At 46.8% G+C, this 22,653-nt stretch overlaps 1 protein-coding gene across 3 annotated transcripts in view; it reads right to left on the bottom strand.

Annotated features, from left to right (window-relative positions):
• Positions 1-22,653, bottom strand: part of UNC5B (unc-5 netrin receptor B) — a 136,665-nt gene that overhangs the window by 28,501 nt on the left and 85,511 nt on the right. For all 3 annotated transcript variants that reach the window (XM_043989338.1, XM_043989339.1, XM_043989340.1), the window contains exons 2-3: positions 6,679-6,900; positions 295-438 (exon numbers count right to left, since the gene is read on the bottom strand). In XM_043989338.1, coding sequence (XP_043845273.1) covers positions 295-438; positions 6,679-6,900 — 366 coding nt within the window. The remainder of the gene's footprint in view (positions 1-294; positions 439-6,678; positions 6,901-22,653) is intronic.

Below are 22,653 nucleotides of genomic sequence, written 5' to 3'. Positions count from 1 at the left end.
CTTCCTGAGTTCAAATCTGGCCCCAGACACTTCTAGCTGTATGACCCTGGGAAAGTCACTTCACCTTGTTTGCCTCAGTTTCCTCATCTGTCAAATGAGCTGGAGAGGGAATGGCAATCCATTCCAGGATCTTTGCCAAGAAAATCCAAACGAGGTCATGAAGAGTCAGACACAATTGAACAACAACAATTCTGCTGTTTAAATGTCTAATATCATCTGCTTGCTTCCCCCAGCTCCCACAGGAAAAGGAGAAGGGGCCAGGGTGCCAGGGAACGGGAATGGGGAGACACCTACACGCGATGCGGACGTAGGCTCGGCGGCTCTTGGTGGTTCCAGCCGAGCTCCAGGCCACACATTGGCACCAGTAGTCTTCCAGCCCAAACAGTTCCTCTACCTGCTGCCGAGACACCTCAATCTGCACCTCCCGCACCAGCAGGCCTGTGAAGGGCAGGGGGAGGAGGAGAGAAACATAGGTCAGGCTGTGCTTCGAAGGATGGGATCCCGAAGGAAGGAAAATGGGCACTGCCAAGGCAGCAAACACCAGGGGATACAAGCAGTCCCTACCCTCATGGGGCTTAAATTCTATGGGGGGTATGGGGGGGAAACAACCTGTATATAAGTATAAACAAAGAATATAATAAACACAAGGTGATTGAAGGAGAGGAGGCAGGAGCAGTTGGAGGACTGGGAACGGCTTGATGTGGGAGGTGATTATCAAGCTAAGCTTTGACACTTCCCAGAAGTGATGAGAAGTTTGTGTTCCAGGCATGGGAGAGAGCCTGAACAAAAGCAACAAGACAGAAGATGGAAAGATCCTTGTAATCTTGGAATCAAAGAATCTCAGAATCGCCGACTTGTTTGTTTGTTGTGGTTTTTAAAGAATCTTTGAGTTATAAGGGACCGTAGAAGGCCACATCCAGCCAGGGCAGGAGTCTCCTCTATGGGTTCCTCCCTGACAACAGTGAGTCATCTTTGATTTGAACACCTGTGGCACTAACGGGGAGCACATGACTTTAGGCTGTCAGCACAACTCATCTCCTGCTGGACAATGCTACTTTAAGTGTCCTTGGCTTGAGTTGTGACCTCTCCCCCTGTGTGTCAGCTCTGTCCTCTGACACACAGAACAGCTGCTGGACCTTTGGGAGTGGAGGCCCACTGGGTCTGGAGTCAGGGGACATGGATTCAAGTCATTGAACCTCCCCCATCACGTTTCCTCACCTGTAGAATAAGGAAGTTGGACTAAATCAGCACTTTTCAAAGTATGGTCTGGGATGCCCGAGGGTCCCCAAGATCCTTTTAGAGCATCTCAGAGACCCCTTCAAGGGGTCTAGGAGGACAAAACAATTTATATAATAACACTAACATATTTGAATATCTAATAGGGTAACTACCAATTAATATAATACACATAAATAAAACTTTTTTTGGGGGGGTCTGCAATAATTTTTTAAGAGTACAAAGGAAGGGGGGCAGCTAGGTGGTGCAGTGGATAGAGCACCGGCCCTGGAGTCAGGAGGACCTGAGTTCAAATCCAGCCTCAGACACTTAACACTTACTAGCTGTGTGAGCCTGGGCAAGTCACTTAACCCCAATTGCCTTAACAACAACAAAAAAAAGAATACAAAGGAATTCCAAGACTTCTAAATCTGAGAACCAAAGGACCAGATGAACTCCAAGGCCCTCCAGCTCGAAATCGGTGTCTCCCAGTAGACAAGTCAACTTCCCCTTCCAGTACAACCCATAGATAGCCTCTGATTTAGGGCTTGAATGTACTTCAAAGGTTGGTTAGTCCAACTTGCCCATCTCACAGAGGAAGAAACTAAGGCCTGAAAGTACAGATGACTTTCCCAAAATGATCCTGGGAGAGAGGCAAGCTTCAAACCCAGCTCTCCTGACTTCAAATCCTGGGCTCTCAGTTTCACTGACCCAAATCCACTCCCTCTTGTGGGTAAGATCCCTTAATAGATGGGGGAGGGCAGTATATGCATGTAGGGATGTTCCTCCAATTCTCTTCCTTTCCAGGTCATTGAGTCTGTCCCACTGACTCTGTTGAGCACCCCCTCCCCCTCAGCTCTTTGATAAGGAGACAGAGGACATAAGCCTCTTCCTGGGGCCAAGCTGGGGGTCAGCGTGATCAGGGCTAGAGCCGGGGGCAGGGCCCCTGCCTTAGAGGCAGCATTCTAAGCCTTTTTAAGATTTCTTAGGTCCCTGTCTTTGGCTGCAGCCAATTGGCTCAGGGGTCCCTGATCCTCCTTGGATAAATGGCTTGCCCAGCCCCTGGAGCACCAATCACTAGCCTTTCCCCAGCCTTCGGTCCTCTGCACTCCATTCATGAATCAATCCTCCCCAGGCTCCCAGGACTGGGGGGCGGGGAGGAGGAAGAAAAGGATACAGCAAAGGGAGAGAAATTAAAGTAGGTGGTACCAAAGTCTGGCACCTCCTCTTCCACCACCTAATGTCCCATCAAGGACACTGACAGGCTGAGGTACGTCTAGAGGAGAAGAACCAGAACCAGAGGCTAAAGAGAAACATTGCTGGACAAGGCCTGGAAAATAAAAGAATTGGGGGAGAACATGACAGCTGATTTTAAGTGTCTGAAGGACTGTCCAGGAGAAGAAAGATTGGGCTGACTCAGTCTGGCCCCAGAGAGCGGAGCCAGTCACAGTGGGTGCAAGTTGCAGGGAAGTAGGTTTAAGCTTATTGTCGGGAAAAGCTTCTTAACAACTGGAGCTGTCCAAAGGTGGAACCGGATGCCTGGGGAGGTAGTGAGTTTCCCATCACTGGTGGTCTTCAAGTGGAGGCTTGGCTCCTGGCAAGGATGCTGTACAGGGTGCTTCTGCAGTACAGCCCCTCGATCCTTCCGGTTCTGGGCTGTGTCCTGAGGACCATCTTCCTTAGCCTACTAATTCTTCCCGGTCCCCACTGCTCTCCCCTCTCTGAACTCCACTAGTGTTCTCCTTCTTCCCACTGACGGATTCTATAGTCTGAGATTATTCAGACTGTGACTGAATGTTATCCCTCAAACTAGAGAGTGAGCATCCCCAGGTGTCTCTTCCTCTTGTTGCCCCCACGGGCCTCTGGGAGGTGTCCAACAAATGCCTGTTGAAGTTTGCCCATCAAAGGGGTGGCCCTCCCGATGCTGAAGGAGGCTGTTGTACTGGGAGATCCCAGTGATGAAGGTAGAATAAGAGGGCCATGATAATAATAATAATAAAACTCAGGCCCCACAAAGTGCTTGGTGTATATCATCTCATTTGATCCTAGAGCTGGAAGAGGATGGTAGAGAATATTTAGTCTGTCTTATCACAAATATAGAAACTGAGGACTAGAGAGGGGGAAATGACTTGCCCAAGGTCACACAACTAACGAGCGGCCAAGCGGGGATTTGAACCCAGGTCCTTGACTCCACAGTCAAATGATTTTTTTCCACTGTGTACCATGCCAGTGAGTGTCTGATCTAAGGCCATGCTCCAGTTTCATCCAAGTCTTGGGGTCTGCTGGTCTAGACAATGATCTAAGCTTTATTTGGGAATCCTGATGTTAAGTCCATACTTAGAGGGTTGTGATTCTGGCCTGGGGTTCTCTGCTTCCTACTCTTCTCCCATGGATCCTGGTATAGGTTTCTGGGAGGGGCCAGTAGAGCCTAAGAGACCCACAGCTGTCAATATTTTGCAAGACATTGAGGCAGCATCTCTTGGGATTCTGGCAAAGGGCTTAAGGCCTGTAGACTGGGATGCCAAGAAGTGAGGGCAGGTGCTTCACCCTGCCCAGTTGATGTGGGCGTGGTGGGCAGGGCCAGTGCCCATTATTCCCATGCTAATGAGGACAGCTGTGTCCCAGTTTCCAGGACACCATAAGGCCTCTTGTTATTGTTGTTGCAGCTAGGAGCGACAGGGGCAGTGTTGATATTACTAATAATCACAGCATTACCAATCCCCACCAACTGTGTACAGGGGCCAGGACACATCTCTGTCCTAATGACCTATAAAATATGGAGCTGTCGGAAGGAAGAGAGAAACAGAACCAGGGAGGGGGAGTGAGAGGGAGAACTAAAAGGAGAGAGGATAGAAGAAAGGGGCACAGAGAGAAGGAAGGAGAGAGGGAGAGGGGGAGAAGGAAGAGAGGAACAAGAGGGAAAGGGGAAGAGGGGAGGACGACCCCTGAGCAGGGACACCCCATCCAACATCAATGACAAATAGTAACACAACCTCCAATTGGGAACCTACAGTGACTGGGAACTCACTCTCTCCAGAAGCGGCCCATTGCACTTTTTGGGCAGCTCTAAATGTCTGCATGGCTGTCTTCCTCCTCAAGTTGAAATCTGCCTCTGAAACTGCCCCTTGCCTCAGCTGTTCCTAGTTTTGCCTTCTGGGGCCAAGTAGAACAGACCCCTCCTTCATGTGATGGCCTTTCAACTATATACAGCTGGAAACAGCTGGATTACAGATTTGAACCACAGACACTCAGAAAGAACGAAAGAAAGAAAATGACAGAAAGAAGTTCAGAGGTCCCTATAATCCCACGTGTCCCTGAGCAAGAATCCTCTAACACCCTTGTAGTGTGTTTCTGTGAAGGCAGCTAGCTTGAGGCAATGCCCAGGTCCCAAGGAGAGGCTTAGCTGGAGGATTTTGTCAGCAAGGACAGAGGCTGGGACTGTGGACTCACTGCTCTGGCTTGAGCCCCAGTGTGGAAACCCTTCGTCAGATGCCCCCCTATCTTATGGGGGTGAAGGGGACCCAATGAGCAGTCAGCATGTGGCTCACCACTCAGACATGGGGACACCTCCTAGGCACATGAGACTGTGAATAATAAAGCTCAGCAACCCCATATTGAGCCTCCTCTGCGGATCTCAAAGCCCTCCTCTAATGAGCACCCCTGGGGGTCTGTCTGCCCCCCCCCCCCCGTCTCCCTGGAAGTAGCCCCTGCTACCTCTTTTTGTGGGCCAGACCATCACAGATTCATGGACATCAACTGGAAGGATCCTCGGAGGTCATCTTAGTCCACCCCCTGCCCTCTCCTCCCCATTTTAAAAATGGAAGAACAGAGAGATCAAGTCTGCAGAGGTGAGATTTGATCCTAAGTCAGTTGATACAGACCCAACACTCTCCTTTCCCTACACTACCCTACTGGCATGGATGCCTCTAAAGGAATCTTGTGATGGGAAAAGGCTTCACTAGCAAAGTAGGGATGATCTCTTGGATCCAGTCCAGAGGCAATCTATGATCTGAAAAATGAGCTACTCCAACCATCCTCATTTTCTAATCAAGTTCTGCCAGTCAATCAACAAGCATTGATTAAGTATTGGCTGTAAACTAAGCTCCAGGGATACAAAGAAAGGCAAAAGGCCAAGCCCTGCCCTCAAGGAATTTACAATCTCATGGGAGGGACAACATGCAGACAACTCTGCACAGCCAAGCTACATGGGGATAAAGGAGAGATAATGAACACAGAGAAGTCACTAGAATTAAGGGGGATTAAGAATTAAATTCAGCTAGGGGGATTAATACACTGCCACAGTTAGAGAGCCAGTGCTGGAGCTGAAATGAGTCACCGAATCACTGGCGTCTTAGAGCCTGGGGATCATTCAGTCTGATGACATTTGACAGATGGGGCGGGGAGTGATTCCCACAAGCACAAGAACCAGGATGGATCTGGAGACTGGGACTTCAGAGGGCTCTTTGTCTCTGCAATCACCTTTTGATGATGGCTTCCCCAAATAGCTCCCACAGCGTAGCAAGGTGACTACCAAGCCAAAGAGAAGAGAGTTGGAAGTGGCCTTTCGGGTTACTAGGGACTGAAGGGCCTGTAGAAGGGATGCTTATCTGTGAAATGGGGATGACAAGGATAACAGCACTTCAGAGCATCGTTGTGTGGATCAAATGGAATAAAGACTTGGTAAGCCTCAAGGTACCCCAAGTAGGAGCTTTTATTATTCTCCGTTCTTTCTATTACTTGGCTCGCCCATCCCTGCTTCTAGTCACATGACACTGATAACATCTCTCAGAAAATAGGGTACCCAGAACATCACCATCACCATCACCAACAACAACAACAGCGCTCCAGATGTAGATAGGGCCGAGATAGCAGAACCATCTTCTCCCTTATTCTGGGTACTATCACCCAATTCATCGGTCAGCATCGATTGATTAAGTACTTATGATGTGCCGGGTGACACGAAGACAAAAATGAAACCCTCCCTGTCCTCAGGAAGCATACATTCATTCCACCATGTCACACTGTTGACTCACACTGACCTGGCACTCCATAAAAGGTTCCAGGTCTTTCTCATGTGAATTGCTATTTGGTACCCACTTCCCCTATTCCAGACTTTTACAACTGATATTTTGAACCCAAAGTGTTGGACTGTACGTGAATGCATCCCTATTACATTTCATCTTTTTTTTTTTTTAACATGGTCTGTTGTTCAAAGATCTTTTTGGAGTCTGATTCTGTGATCCAACCTATTGGACATCACCTGGCCCAGGTGTGGCACCATGCAAGGGTCTCAACCTATAAAAGAAACTACCTATGTCAAAGGGGGATGTTGGCCCCTTCTGACTTGGGGTGATTTTCTTATATGCCCTGGATCTCCTTCAGAGTAAAGATTGGGGAAGGGGATTGCCATAGGTAAGAAGGGGAATGGCATGAGGCAAGACAGAGAAGGATAGGCTCCCTCACCGGTGACCTCATCCAGGCTCTCCTTGGTGAGGTGGTCATTCTGGTTGACCCACTCCCCGTTGCACTTGAAGTAGATTTGGGTGGCTGGGTTGGCCCGGCACAGCAGCTCCACGGGCTTATTCTTCACAATGTAGGCATCTTGGGGCTCTTGCAGGAAGTGAGGTAGGGGCTCAGCAGGGGCAGATGGGAAGGAATCTGGCAGGACTTCACCATACTCAACTCCTGAAGAGAGAAAAAGACAAGGAGGTGGGGCTATGAGTTCAGTTGAACAAGTGAATCTCTCTCTCACCAGCCCCCAATCCATTGCCTTCCCATATGTGATCCTGCAACATCACTATGAGGAAGAAGATAAAGGAAGAGGTTTAATAATATTTTTTTCTGATTTTTGAGATGGGGAACTAAGAAGTATACAGTTCACACAAGCTCACAATGAGTTGAAATGAAAAGTCGGGGGTCTCAACTGTCTACAAGCCCACATCCCTGAAGACCCATAGTCTGTCAAGTGCTTCACCCCCAAATCTTAGTCCACCTTCTCCCTGGCTTCTCTCTCTACTCCCGGCTTTAGTTCCCTCCCAGGTCTGATCTGGCTTTCAACTGGTAGCAGGCAACATGCCAAGGCACCAAAGCCAGCATGGGGCTGAGGAGCAGGGCACCAAGCAGGGCAACCTGAGCCCAGCGGGCACAGCGGCTCTTTAGCTGCCTCTCTTCCTTCTTGTCATCACACTCCACATGGATCAAGGCAGCCAGGCTGAAGGAAACTGAAAGGATGTGTTAGGGATGTGGTGACGCTGGGGGTGGGAGTGTTATCTGTGCTCTTTTCTCTATCACCTCCCCCCCCCCAAACACTGTGGCCCTGGAAGCCAGAGGCAAACCCCAACCCCTCCTCATCTCCAAAAGCCACCAGCCAGCGTGGTGAGTGATCCAGCTGCCATCCCTTGTCCCCGGGCCACTGAGGCCAGGCTACCTCCCAGGGTCCCTTCTAGTGGTCCGCTACTTCAGGTGTAGGGTCTACCCAAAAGGAAACTAGACATGGAGTTTCTCTCTGGGAATTTCAGCTTCTAGATAGGTCTTTGGACCTTATTTTAGGCGCTTCATCTTGTAGTTAAACCTGAAACCACCCGATCAGCCCTACTCATCTTCCATCATCAATCAGAGCCCCATCCGGGGTTCTTTTACCCCAATCCATCCCACAGGCCCACACACTCTCTTCTAAGAGCTCCAGATATTATTTCCTTGGAGGAGCTGTCTCTGATCCTGTCTAGCCCATCCTAGGTCCTGCTATTCTCTTTTATTGGACCATTTTCCAACCTTCCTGACCTCTCTTCTTAACCCTTTTTATCTTCTAACTGAAATCAAATCTGTACCATTGATGCTTTTGCCAAGAGCTAGTCATTTGACTAGCCCTTCCTGGGCGACAGGTAGACAGGGTGCCAGCCATTTCTGGAGCCAGGTGCCTCTGGCTGCTGGTGCATTCTATCCCCTGTGATGTCTCAGACTAAAATATAGCCCTTCCCGGGTATTGTGTCTCTATATTAGAATATAAGCTTCTTGATGGTGGGAACTGCTTCCTCATGTTTGTACCCCCAGAGCTTAGCAAAGAGCCCATCCATCCATCCATCCATCCATCCATCCATCCATCCATCCATCCATCCATCCACTCATCACAGATAGTACTAACATCACCACTGGTTCTAGTGATCCTTGGTTCAGAGAAATGAAAGGGCTTCTTGGCACTGCCCCAGGCCCCAGCATTCCCAGCACCACCATCTAGGAGCCATTTTCCGAGTAAGTCGATGGAGGCGGTGTCAAGAGAGGTGAACTAGATGACCTCAGAACTTCCCTTCCTGGCCCATATGGTGTGTCTGAAGTCTCCCAGGTAGCTCCCCCCAGTCACAGGACCCTGGATTTATAACTGGAAGGGCTCTGTTCCCTATTGACCCTATGCTATTTCCCTGGTGCTGAGATGCCTCACTGGACCATTGTAACCACAGGCTCTCAGAGGTCATCTCATCCCATCCCCCCTCCATCTCCATCTTGTAGAGAGGGAGACTGAGTCCCCAAGAAGTACAAGCAATCGCTAGTGGCCTTTTCTTTTTCCCAAAGTCTCTACCACAGAAAGCCTCATGACAGGCACTGCCAGTCTCCTCTGGAGTCAGAGATCCTGTGAGGGGACAGGCAGAAAAGGAAACAGGAAACGAAGAAAGAAACCCGGAATGGGAAAAGGACTGTGATTGAGCAAGTGGGCTCTGGAGTCAAAAAGGGAGGGGAAAAGAGGGGGGAAAACAGCTAGGCGAGGTCACTCGTTTAAAATCCATTTAGGAAAATTGACTTTCCATTTCCGCTCTAAGTCGGCAGGGAGAGGAGACAGCAGGAGGTTTGTCATAATCCATTAGCTGTTCTTTTGGAAACAATGAATTAAACTGGGGGGTCAGTCCTTTCTCCTCCCTGAACAGGGTCCAGCCCTCTCCTCCCTATAATTTTCTCAGCACTCTTGTGATTATGCTGTGAATTATAGCCATGGGGCACGGTTGGCCTTCAGGGAGGAGAGGTAGACAGGGTGCCAACCATCCCTGGATCCAGGTGCTCCAGGCTGCCCGTCCAGAGTCCTCACTTGCTTGGAGGCAGGTGGATGGACTGGATGACCCCTAGAAGTTTCCTTCTTAGCCCCTGGAGCCTCAGAGGCAGAGGTCTTAGAGCTGGATGGGGCTATAGAAAAAGGCTGAACTTCAAGGCGCCTTAATCAGGATGGATGGCAATGTCTTGCATAGAGTGTCTAAGCTCAGTAGCTCTTGTGTGTCGGGAGGACTCCGGACGTGAGATCAGGGCCCAATCTGCTCCGATGGCACTCATTATTCTATTAGAAAAAAAAACTGGACAAACTTCCCTCTCTTTGTCTTCATTCTCCTCTTCTTTAAGTGAGAGACACCCACCCATCATGGCCTCTTGTGAACAGAAGCGCCATCAGACATCTTCTTACAATGAATGCTCTAGAATCTGGGCACAGTCAGGGAGTCAGGGCACAGTCCTGTCTACACCGGCTGCCTCCATTTCCTCCCCTCTCCCTCCATGGTCTTTTTCATTTTCTTCCAGTCTCATCACTCAATTGGAACTGCTTTCTTCAAAGTTACCATGGATCTCCTAATTCCCCAAATCTGGAGGCCTTTTCTCAATCCTTGTCCTTTTTTGAACTCTCTGCTACACTGAACGCCACAGACACCCTCTTCCTGCTGGATCCTCCAAGGATCTTTGGGGTACTCCTCATTATTCACACCTTAGTCCAGGCCCTCAATACCTCTTGTCTGTACTTCCACCATGGCCACCTCACTGTTCTCCTTCCTGGCCTCAAGTCTCTCCCTACTCCAATCTATGCTCCATGTGGAGCATAAGTAATTCTCCTTAAGTATGTCAGACTGAGTTACTCCATTTCTCAATAAACTCCAGTGGCTCCCTATTGCCTTTAGGATAGGAGTTCTTAACTTTTTTGTATCATGGATCTCTCTAGCAGTCTGGTGTAGCCAATGGACCCCTGCCTCTGTACCACTCATGTCCCATGGCTGGAAAGCCCCACCTCCTCATCACCTTGAAGAGAGCAAGACTCAGCTCATCCACTACCTTCTAAATGGGAGATGCCAAGCTCAGCTACAAACTGCCCTCAAAGGAGCCAAGGCCTGAACCAGATTAATCAGGAATCATTTGACAAAATAAATCCACATGCGATATAACATAGATGATGTTAATTGGTGGTTTTCTAAGCCAACAGGGGGCTCATTTCTACTTGAGTCTGACACCGCTCTTCTACATGAAGTCTTTCCTAATCCCCCCAGCTGCTGGCACCACCCCCAATATACTGTATTGATTGTTTTATTGATTCTCTCTATACTTTGGGATGTCCGTGTTGTCTTTCCCAATGAAATGTTAACTCCTGGAGAAGAGGTACTCCCATTTTGTCTCTGGATCCCTAGGGCCAAGCTCAGTACCTGGCATATAGTAGGCACTTATTAAATGATCATTGATTGGTTGACAGTGCCCTTCCTTGAGGGCAAAGACTCTTACTTACTTTCATACTGGTATCCCCTGCATCTAGCATGGCCCCCAATGCATAGCAGGTGTTTAGTAAATGTTTGTTGATCAACTGGTTGATTGAATTTGTATCTTAGAAAACAATCCCATATGCCACACATAGATTACCAAGTTCTCAAGGTTCAAAGTACAATCGAATGCCCTTGACAACAAGCCCATGCTGGAGAGGAGAAGACATCACCATCCTCGGGTAGGATTTAGAAGGCTCAGGATCTGGAGGGATGCTATGAAGAAGCCTAATGCACTTTCTATTCCCCAGTCCCAGAAGCACATGCTGACAGGCACATAGTAGGTGCTTAATAAATGCTGGTTGCTTGTCAACCTCTTCCTCGAGGTCAAGGACCATCTTAACAGAGGTCGTGATGGAGAGAACTAGGGATAAATCTACTTTATTTTATAATAACTGCTTCAGGGGTTGAAAACAAATCAGCAAAAGTCCTTCTACCCAGGGCCACTGGGGGAGCAAGTACCCTGGGACAGATAGTTTTTTTGCTGCTGAGCTGAAGTCAGAAGGAACAGAGATGTAGAGCAGGACAGGAGAGGGGGGATGTTCCTGGTCTTCAAATGTTTTTTTTCTACTCTAGCAAGTCCTGCAAGGAAGGGAATATTTATGGGAGGCCGACTGGTTACAATGGAGGGGTCACTGAACTAGTCCCAGGCTGGGGTCCCAGTCTTGTCATTAACCAGCTGGGTGACCCTTGACAAATCATTTCCTCTCATCTGCTAAATTAAAGGGAGGACCGGGTGCTCCCAAAGTCCTTTGCAGCTCTAACAGCCTATTACTCTACTTGGAGAGAAGCATGTTACATGTTGCATATTACAGCCCCAGCCTCCCAAGCTCTCTCATATTGGCTCCTAACCCGCCTTTTCCACAAGGTCCAGAAAGGGGCTCTGTACTGAAAGATGATCTCTGCATCTCTGCTACCCTGCCTCCCCATCCCCCGGACTCCCTTACATCAACCCAGGGGCTCCTGGCCCCAGGAATATTTAGGTTGGCCATTTGTCACAGTTACCTAAGGTCAGGAAATCAGAGATTTTGGAGTTGGAAAGGGCCCCAGAGGTCATCCAGTCTAAGCCCCTCATTTTACAATAAGGAAACTGAGCCCCAGAAACGTCCCCCATCACATAGGTAGCAAGCAGCAGAGTCAGGATTTGTTTTGTTTTGTTTTTGTTTTTGTTTTTTTGGTGAGGCAATTGGGGTTAAGTGACTTGCCTAGGGTCATACAGCTAGTAAGCGTCAAGTGTCTGAGGCCAGATTTGAACTCAGGTCCTCCTGAATTGAGGGCCGGTGCTCTATCCACTGCACCACCTAGCTGCCCCCAGAGTCGGGATTTGAACCCTGGACTCCTGCCTCCAAAGTCAGCACCCTTTTGACCTTGGGGAAGCCCAAGGCCAGAAGCCAGACTTCCTTTTCCATATCAGGAGAAAGCTGGGCAGGGGCAGCCAGCCCAGAGTCTTTATTCTTAGGCTAGAGTGGGATCAATCTGTTCTTTGATGTTGGAGAACAGCCAACCAGGATAAATTTTTGAGGGTCTCTAAAGAGCAGAAGGCCACTGAACTGGGGAACAGCCACCAAAGCCTGAGGGGAACTTGGAAGAGCCTAGTGGGCATCTCGGCAGCAACAGAATGCCCTTGAACCACCCCCTACATCCCTAATCAGCTCAGATCTCAGACCCCCAAACCCTATTTTTTGCCTCCACTCCCCCTTCCTCTCTTCTCCAGTTGTCCCCATACCTGACCTACAGGAATAGCAGTCCATGTACTTTGTGGGGTGTGCTCCTCTTGATGACCATTTCTGTAACCCTAATGTAGGGATCACTTATTATTTTTTTAACATTAATTAGCTTAATTTTAATTTTTTTTTTAGTGAGGCAATTGGGGTTAAGTGACTTGCCCAGGGTCACACAGCTAGTAAATGTCAAGTGTCTGAGGTCAGATTTGAACTCAGGTCCTCCTGAATCCAGGGCCATGTTCTATCCACTGTGCCACCCAGCTGCCCTGGGCTCACTTATTAAGCTGGCTCAAGGCTGAAGAACACGCACATTAAAAATCCATTAGCCCAATCAAGCTACTGTGTCTAACAGCCTCCTCTGCCTCCCAGCCACCCTCCCTCTCTCCTTCTCCACCAAGGAATCTCCAGGCCTCTCTCAGACATGGCTGAGGAGAATCTTCTAAAGATGAAAAGGACTTCAAATAGATTACCCCTGGCCTCCGTGGTATGGTGGCCTGAAACTACTGATTTACTCTTTGCTACAGTTTCAATGTTTAGATTCTCTCATTCATCTTCACTCCTTAATGACTATTCTCACCCCGTCCTAGACCAGACCCCTTCACACTCACCTGCCCCTACTTGAGCCCCTTGATGGGTGATAGTAAAAAATACCTGACCACTAGAAGGCCTGGGCTAAGGTCAGATCCTGGCTCTGCTACTAATTGGTGACTCCAACAATTCCCCTCTCTGAGACCCAGTTTCCTCATCTGTAAAATATAAACCAGATGGTCTTTAAGGTCTCTTCCAGATTTAAATCCTAGGATTTAATAATGACTAGATAAGACAAGTATACCAGGTGTATTCTAAATTCCTTCTCAGCTTGAACATTTTCTAAGTATCAAATTCTCCATTCAAGATAGGGAGGGGCATATATTCAATCAAATATTATTTAATGATCATTAAATTAATTTTTCTAAATAAATACAGGCTTTATACTTTGAGGGATCTGTAATGTCACACACTCGGAGCCTCCATTCATTGCTCCCTCAAGCTAGGAGGCAACTTGGTGCAATGTCAAGAGCACAGGCTCTAGGATCGGAGGACTTGGGTTCAAATCCTACCCCTCAAAACTTATTACCCTTATGACCTTGGATAATTCATCCAACTTTCCTAGGCTTCAACTGCCTCATCTACAATGAGGAGGTTGGAATAAATAACCTCTGAGGTCCTTTCTTCTAGATCTATGACCATCCATGCTTTATTCACTTCAGTTTTTGTCCATGTTATTGCATAGACCTTCCAAGGAGGACCTGCCCAATACCTACTTCTTTTTCTTTTTTTTTTTTAGTGAGGCAATTGGGGTTAAGTGACTTGCCCAGGGTCACACAGCCAGTAAGTGTTAAGTGTCTGAGGCTGGATTTGAACTCAGGTCTTCCTGACTCCAGGGCCGGTGCTCTATCCACTGCACCATCTAGCTGCCCCCAATACCTACTTCTTTTAAAATTTAGTAGGTTATATTACTACTGCTGCTGCTACTACTACTACTACTACTACTACTACTATTATCACTACCACCACTACCACTATTACTAGCTAATATTTCAATAGTACCTACTATGTGCTAGGCACTTTGCCAAACGCTTTATAATTATGATCTCATTCATAACAACCCTGGGAGACAGGTGCTATTATTATCCTCATTTTGCAGATGAGGAAACTGAGGCTGACAGGTTAAGTGACTTGCCCAAGGTCACACAGCTAAGAAGTATCTGAGGTCACATTTGAACTCCAGTCTTCCTGACACCAGGGCTGGTGCTCTATCCAGTACATCGCTTAGTTTTCCAGTGTTATCTTTTGATACAAAAGAGACTCACTTCCTTTTCCAAACATACATGGTTTTGATGATATCTTTTATGCTATTTCTTGCCTACGTGTTATCATTGGAAAAATTTTATAAGCTACACATATGTATGTATGTATGTATGTGTGTGTGTATGTATATATATCCACCATGTATCTTTCCATTGCCCATTGCATCAACTGAAATGAGTTGTTTTTCCCCTGAGACCATGGTACTCCATGATTTGCAGTCTCCTAGAATCAATAGTACATTGGCACTTAAATGATGGAATTTTGTGTCAGAAGGCAGATCAGGCAGGATCATTGAAAACACTGGAATTTCCCAAACAATCTAGCATCTCATCTTCCTCCTATTCATTTCTGGAACCACTGTCTATCCTCTATTGTCTGTCCAAAGTGTGGTTACTGATGAAATAAACTGTAGCTCAGGATCTGGGCAATAGGCATTTTTCATCCACTGGGTTTTTACTCTGTGGACTGCTCGGCCAAGCTCTTTTTTTTTTTTTTTTTGTGGGGCAATGGAGGTTAAGTGACTTGCCCAGGGTCACACAGCTAGTAAGTGTCAAGTGTCTGAGGCCGGATTTGAACTCAGGTACTCTTGAATCCAGGGCCAGTGCTTTATCCACTGCGCCACCTAGCTGCCACTATCTATAAAGCCTTTTACACATAATATCTAATTTGATTCCCACAATGGCTCTATTAGGTAGATGCTATAATGATACCCATCTTACAGATGAGGAAAACGAGGTCCAAGGAAGTTAACCAACTTCCCCAAAGTCACACAACTAATAAGCATCTGACACAGGATTTGAACTCAGGTCTCCCTGACTCCAAGTCCAGTACTCTTTTCTATCCACTATACCACTTAGTTGCTTTTTGTTCAGTCATTTTTCAATGATGTCCAACTTTTTGTGACTTCATTTGGGATTTTCTTGGCAGCTTCTCCAGTTAATTTTACAGATGAGAAACAAACAGGGTAAAGTGACTTGTCCAGGGTCACACAGCTAGTAAATGTCTGAGGCCAGATTTGAACTCAGGAAGATGAGTCTTCCTGACTTCAGGCCCAGCGCTCTGTGCATTATGGCGCCACCTAGCTGCCCTATACCTAGCTGCCTAAGGAATTTCTTCAATTAATTTTTAAAAATATATCTATTAAACACCTCTTTTCTTTTTTTTTTTAAGTGAGGCAATTGGGGTTAAGTGACTTGCCCAAGGTCACACAGCTAGTAAGTGTTAAGTGTCTGAGGCCAGATTTGAACTCAGGTACTCCTGACTCCAGGGCCGGTGCTCTATCCACTGCGCCTCTTAGCTGCCCCATGCACCTACTCTTTTCAAGGCACCATTGGGGATATAAATATCAAAGCAAAACCATCTCTGGCCTCAAGGAGCTAACTTTCTATGAGGGAGAATACCATATACATGTAATTTGAAGAGGAAGATAACAGTAGTGTCTTTCAGGGCTACTAATTCGAATTTGAGGTGGTACCTGAGGGAATGAAGGATTTCCTGAGGCAGAGGGGAAGGGAAGGAGTACAATCCAAGTATGGGGAGATGTCTCTGCAAAGGCAAAGGTTTCAGACAACAGCTAGGAGGCTCATGGGAAATAAGTTCAGAAATGTGGTTGGAACCAGAAAGGTCAGGCTGAGGCATTTGCATTTGATCCTTGAGGTGATAGGGAGCCATTGAACACTTGAGCAGCACAGCAATACCAAAACTTTGCTATAGGAATATTAATTTGCCCCAGGGTCAGGGTGTGTGTGTGGAGAACTTATTGTAGGGGAGAAAGATGTTGGCAAATCCACAGCATGTTTTCCCATTCCACATCTTGCTTGCTGTCTATACTCAGAGGCTCAGGGAACAAAGTCATCTCTGTGGTTGTATCTGTCACAGACTCTTTTATGATCTTCACATATTCATGGCAGACACCTCGTGGGAGAGAAATTTTTAAGGCTGCCCTTGGTTCTACGGAGCCAAACCTTTCTTATAATCGACAAACACTAGACACAGCGGGATGATATCTTCCCTACACCTCTCAATGAGCTGTATGCCTGGAAAGATGAGGTCTGCTGTGGAGAATAACTGCTGAACCCACATGTTCCCTCCTTTGGAAAACATGCAGCCATGTTAGGGCAAGATGGGGAGGGAGAGGGAGAAGGGGGGCAGTGGGAGAGCCAGAGATAGACAGAGTGTGTGTATCACACATAGACACCAGTTCAACCACACCAATGACCCATGTGAGACACACCGCAGAGCCTGGACAAGTGTGCAACCGGCATAAAACCCAGCAGGCACCAATAAAAAAATCCAATAGAGACAACTGGCCAAAGGATTCGTTTAAAGGTAAAGGTGGGGGCCCAAATGAGGATACCTGCCCTTCCCTGCCTGAGTCTGATCTTTTAGAATTTAGGCAGAGCATGAAGAAATCAGAAATATCTTCTAGAGATTCCAGAGTCATTCTTGGAAGAACTCCAATTGAATTCAATTCAATTCAATTCAATTCAATGAGCTTTTATTAGGCACCTACTAGACGTAAGGCTCTGACCTCAGGGGGCCATAGCCAGATGTCCTGACCCAGGTCTTTCCACTGGACTCAAATGACTCTGAAGGACAAAGTGAGGCTGAAGACTTGTCCAGGGTCATAGTGCTAATATGTATCTGAGATAGGACTTGGCCTCAAGCCTTCCTATGTCCAAGGCCAGTGCTCTACCCACTGTACCACCAAGCTGTGTACATAGTGGAACTACTGGATAATTCCAATGCCAAGGGATGGGGGTGTACAGGACAATGCTCACATCTGGCTTGGGTGAAGGAGAATAGAGGATGGACCCAAGGAAATCATAGAATCTTAAGTATTAGAAGGGGCCCTAGAGTCATCGAGCCCACCTCCTACCAGATCAAGGGTCTCCTCCTCTATAAAATTCCCAGCAAGTGCTTCCCTATCCTCAGCCTGGAGACCTTTAGTGATGGGGAGCTCACTACCTCCCCAGGCAGCCCATTCCACTTTTGGTTCATTCTAAAAGCTTGAAATATTTGTCTCTTTACAATTTACACCCATTTCTCCTCCTTGAACCAAGCAGAATGAATCTAATCCCTCTTCCACAAGACTGCCCTTCAAATACTAGAAGGTAAAAAAACATGTTTCCTATCCCCCCCTTTCCATCCTGTCTCTTCTCCATCCCCAGGCCCTTCAATCAAGCTTCATCTGCCATGACCCATATAATTTATTTTGATGGTGCTTTAGTGTTTACAAATAATTTCCCTCAGAACAATGCTGTGAGGTGAAGACATCTATAAATATTCCCATTTTAGAGATGAGGAAACTGAGGTTCTGAGAGGTCATGACTTGCCTACAGTCACTATATGATCTTCTCAGCTCCCTCTTTTTTTTTTTTTTTTTTTTTTTTGGTAGGGCAATGGGGATTAACTGACTTGCCCAGGGTCACACAGCTGGTAAGTGTCGAGTGTCTGAGGCCGGATTTGAACTCAGGTCCTCCTGAATCCAGGGCTGGTGCTTTATCCACTGCGCCACCTAGCAGCCCCCTCAGTTCCTCTTAAGAGTGTGTGTATGTGTGTTTTGTAGGCACATTTCCCTCTTTGAATGGGCAATTCCCTAGAACCAAAGTTATACATCGTATTTCAGCATGTTCATGTTGTCCCTTCTTAATTTAAAAAGTCTGATGCTTTTCCATTTTCCTTTCCCGCTGGCTGCTGAGGCTCTGTTTCTGCTCCATCTGAACCTTGGCTGGTTTTTGTCCGTGGGTCAGTGGCCATCAGCAATGGAGAGGAAGTCCCCCTCCCTTTACACAACAGATGTGTTCTTGAAAAGTGAGGGGCAAATAGAAGTTTTGTAAATCAGATCCTATTTGAAATGCAGCAGGGTGGCTGAGGACGAAAGGATCTCTATGGGGAGTTCTTTGGTCATCTGAAGTGAACAGCTAGATTCAATTTATCTGTGGCATCGAATTAGCCACTTGGTACAGTGGAGAGAGAACAAAACTTGGAGTAGGGAAGACCTGGTTAGATGGCACAGTGGAGAAAGCCTGGGGCTTTGGAAGACCAGAATTCAAATCCAGCCTTGGATACTTCTAGCAGTGTGACCCTGGACAAGTCACTTCACCTCTGTTCAATTTCCTCAGATGTAAAAGAGGAATCATAATAACACCTACCTCCCAGGCACAGAGTAGGTGCTTAATAAATGCTTATTCCCTTTCCTCAGGTACTAACTTACTAGTTATGTGATTCTGGGCTGTTCATAGGCTCTCAACCTGTTTCCTCCTTAGTAAAATGGAGATAATAACAGCCCCTCCCTCACAAGGTTGTGTTTAGGATCAAAAGAGATGACACATAGAAAGAACTATGTATCCAACTTGCGTATGCAGTGAGTTACTTAAAGCGAGGACCACCTGTCCTTCCAAGGGTCTTGGGAAGGGCTGGATACCCAGAAGGCACAGTGGGCTCCTATTCCTATCCTACCAGGGCTGTCTCCTCTCTAACATCAACACTGAGTATGGGTGGGTCTTGGAGAGGAAGGAAGAAGAGCTGCTTGCCAATGGGCTCTCTGCCGCCCCTGCTCTAGGGCAGAAGGGTGAAGAATACACCCTCCACCCCAGCCCTTGGCTGGAGGGTCAGTGGCAAACATGCTTGACCTGTTGTTGGGGAGTTAACTCAGTGTGTTTTAAAGAATGCTGGCCTATGTGTAGGGAAGCCTGGGTTTTCATTACAGTTTTGCTACTTCTCAGCTGCAAGACCCTGGACTAGTCAAGTTATCTCTAGTTGAATTGAGTCCAAGGATCTGGGAACCCCCTTGGGCTGGCTCCAATTCTTCCAAGTCCCCGGAATAGGGAGTGAGATTTAGGAGGAAAAAGGAACTTTATTTATTCTCTACCCAACAGTTGAATGTATGTGTGTTTGTTTATATACACATATAAGTCCATATGTCTGTGTGTGTGTGTGTGTGTGTGTGTGTGTGTGTGTAAGCTATTCTCCCTTCCAAGGGTTCAACCAACTGGCTGGCTCCTCAGTTGGATAGGAAAAGGGGTCTCTTTCCACCGGGAGAAAGAAACAGAGTAACTTGACATATTTATGAGATCTAGGACCCCAGAACTAGGACCTGGAAAGCAGCAGTTTTAGGATAAATAAAAGGAACTTTATTATATATAGTATATATTCTATACAAACATAGTATATATGGAACATATAGTATTTATGTGTATATGTACATACAGTATATTGTATATCTAGTGTATATACTATACACATGTGTGGAATTCAGCTACAGACTTGTTGCTCCCAGAGGACAGAAAATACAATTCAAGAAAATTTGGGGTCATCATCATCACCCCCCGCCCCCCCCCACCATCACCATGAGTATTATTATTATGTTCTAGGGCAGGAGATTCATAATGAGGCATTAACTCTAGGGTTGTTGTTTTTTTCACTTTTGAAGATTATGCCAGGGAGGCCAACCTATTTCATCCCCAAACAGGCCCCTTAGTACTTTCATGAAATAGAAACACAATAGTTTACATTTATATAACATTTTAAAGTTTTACAAGTACATTATCGACATTATCTCACTTGAACCTCACAACTCTGGGAGTTAGGTGCTATTATTATCCACGTCTGACAGTTGAGGAAACTGAGGCTCAGAAAGACTAAGTAATTTGCCCAGGATCACACAGGCAGCATGTATTTAAGGCTGGAAGAGAACCCAGAGTCCTAAGTGGCATGGGTCATGGGTAGGGTATTTCCTATGCTCTTAGATTCACTGGAGGTCAGAGCAGAGGTGGAAAGGCACATTGTTGTTCCAACTGTAACTGTCCATTCATCTGAGAATGCCATAGGAAGCCCATAGGAAATAGTAGAAAAGAGCATTTAGCAACATAGGCCCTGGATTCAAATCCCACTTCTAGCCCTTGCTTCATTATCTTAGGCAAGCCCTCTCTGGCCTCTCTTCACCTGTGGAATTAAGGGATTTAAAGTCTCATTTCCAAGCTATATACGGAGCTGATTCAAATTTATAATAATAAGAGCAATTTGCCAGCTGACAAATAAATGGTGGAGATATGAACAGGCAGTTCTCAAGAGAAGCAATCCAGCTATCTACAGCTATATTAAAAATTCTCCAAATAATTAATAAGCTGAGAAGCTCAAATTAAAGCAACCATAAAGTTCCAATTCCTATCCATCACACTGGCAAAGTTGACAAAAAAAGGAAAATGATAAATGCCAGAGGGGATGCAGGAAAAAGGGCAACTTGATGCACTGCTGGTGGAGCTGTGAACTGATACAACCGTTCTGGAAAGGGATTTGGAGCTATGCCCCCAAAGTGCCCTGCACATCCTTCAGTGCGGTGACACCATTGCTAGACCTAGATCCTGAAAAGATCCAAGGAAAAGGAAAAGGATCTGGTGGGTGAAAAGCATTTCTAGCTGTTCTTTTTTTTTTTTATAGTGGTAAAGAATTGGACACTAAGGAAGGAGCAGCATATGCTCATCACTTGGTGAATGGCTGAACCAATTGTGGTAGAGGAATGCAAAGGAGCCATTATTGTGCTGATGAAAGAGGTGGTTTCAGAGAAATTTGAGAAGACTTGTAAGAACTGATGCAGACTGAATTGAGCAGAACCAGGAGAATAAGTCATACAACGGTAACTTTATAAAACCAAGCAACTTTCAGAGATTTAAGAACTCAGATCAATGCAAGGATCAGCCATGATTCTAGTGAGCCACTGATGAAGAGCGCCACCTGCCTCCTACCAGAGAAGGGATGGACTCGGAACGCAGAATGAGGTATGCACATCTTGGGACATTAATATGAGAATTGGTTTTGCTTGACTATATGCTTATTTGTCAAAAGGGTTTTGTTTTTCTTCCCCTCCCCTCACCCCGAGTTGAATGCAGGTGGGCAAGGAAGGAGGGGAAGGAGAAGGAAGAAGTGTTCAACAGTTGGGGACAAATGAAATGTAATTTCCAAATGTTTAAATGAAAAAATAAAACTGAGGAGGTTGACCTAGATTATCTGTGAGGTTTCTTGCAATTCTAAACCTATTACACTATGAAATTATGAGCACTCTTATGCAAAGGGGAGGTGGATCTGACTCTCAGGTAGGGAGAAGCAAGGAAGACAGTCCTGGCTATAGAGTGCAATGGAAGCACCCTGCTTGAAGCAGGGTGGATTTCCCATAACTGCCCCATGACACAGCCCTTTCCCAGGTGCAGTAATGCCATCAAGCCTCAGGACACTGTGGGAACAGGCAGTGGGGTTCCAGGGCTATGAACCTGCATTTGGAGCCTTCCCAAGGAATCAGGGAAAGGAGCAGATGGTTCCTAAATTCATAGAGTCAAAGACTATACAGGCTGAGAACAGAAAGGGACCTTCAATGACATGAAAAGCATTGATTAAGCACCTGCTCTATGCCAGGTAGTGTATCAGGTGCTGGGAATACAAACACAAGAATGAGACAGCCCCTGCAGCCAGGGAACTTAGATTTTACTGAATAATAACACAGCACTGGTGTCAGAGGACCTATGCCTGCCACTTACTATCTGTGTGACCTTGGAAAATCCAGTCCAACAAAACCCAATAAACGTCACAAGTGCCGACAATGCTGGGGCACTGTGCTGAGAAGTGGGAAAGTCACAACCTCTGTGGGCCTCAGTTTCCTCCTCTGCACAATGAGGGGGTGGTGAGAGATTACCTCCGAGGGCCCTTCCAGCTTGAAATCCATGAGTTGGACACCCTAACTGTACAGATGAGGCAGTAAGGAAATGTGGCTTGTCCAAAGTCCCCAGAACCTAGTGGCCCAGGGAGGACTAGAAGCCAGAGCTCCTACCTCCCCCTCCAGCCTCTTTTCTGCAATCCCCCTGCTACCTCCCTTCAGGCCCAGGTGTCCTCAGGAGCCCTTCTAAGAACCACCCAGAGAACAGCTTCTGGAAAAGGAGTAGGAGCGGCCGAGATGGAACCCATCGGGTTATCATTGGCAGGTAAGCTTCTCACTTCTAGCTAATGTAGCTACCTGCTGAAGCCTGCTGCTCTCTCCCCAAATACACTCTGTTTTCTACAAGGCCGTGGGGGGCAAGTTTCAGAGCAATGTAAGAGAACATGGTACAATACACCAGAATGGGAGATAGAGTCCTGAACCAGGAGTCATCAAATTCCAACTCAGACACTTATTGACCGTATGATCAGGGACTAGTCACTTCAAATTTCTGTGCCTCAGATGCCTTATCTCTAAAATGAGAGTCAATGGTCTCTCAATCTTAGGAATCAAACTGTTCTGGCTCTAGAGGAAGGCCTGTGGTGGCACCTGAGGCTAGGATCTA

The sequence above is a fragment of the Dromiciops gliroides genome, chromosome 2 (genome assembly GCF_019393635.1).
Source record: "Dromiciops gliroides isolate mDroGli1 chromosome 2, mDroGli1.pri, whole genome shotgun sequence".
Lineage (NCBI taxonomy): Eukaryota > Metazoa > Chordata > Mammalia > Microbiotheria > Microbiotheriidae > Dromiciops > Dromiciops gliroides.
The sequence above is the reverse complement of the archived record's forward strand: the minus strand, read 5'-3'. Positions and strand labels throughout refer to the sequence as shown.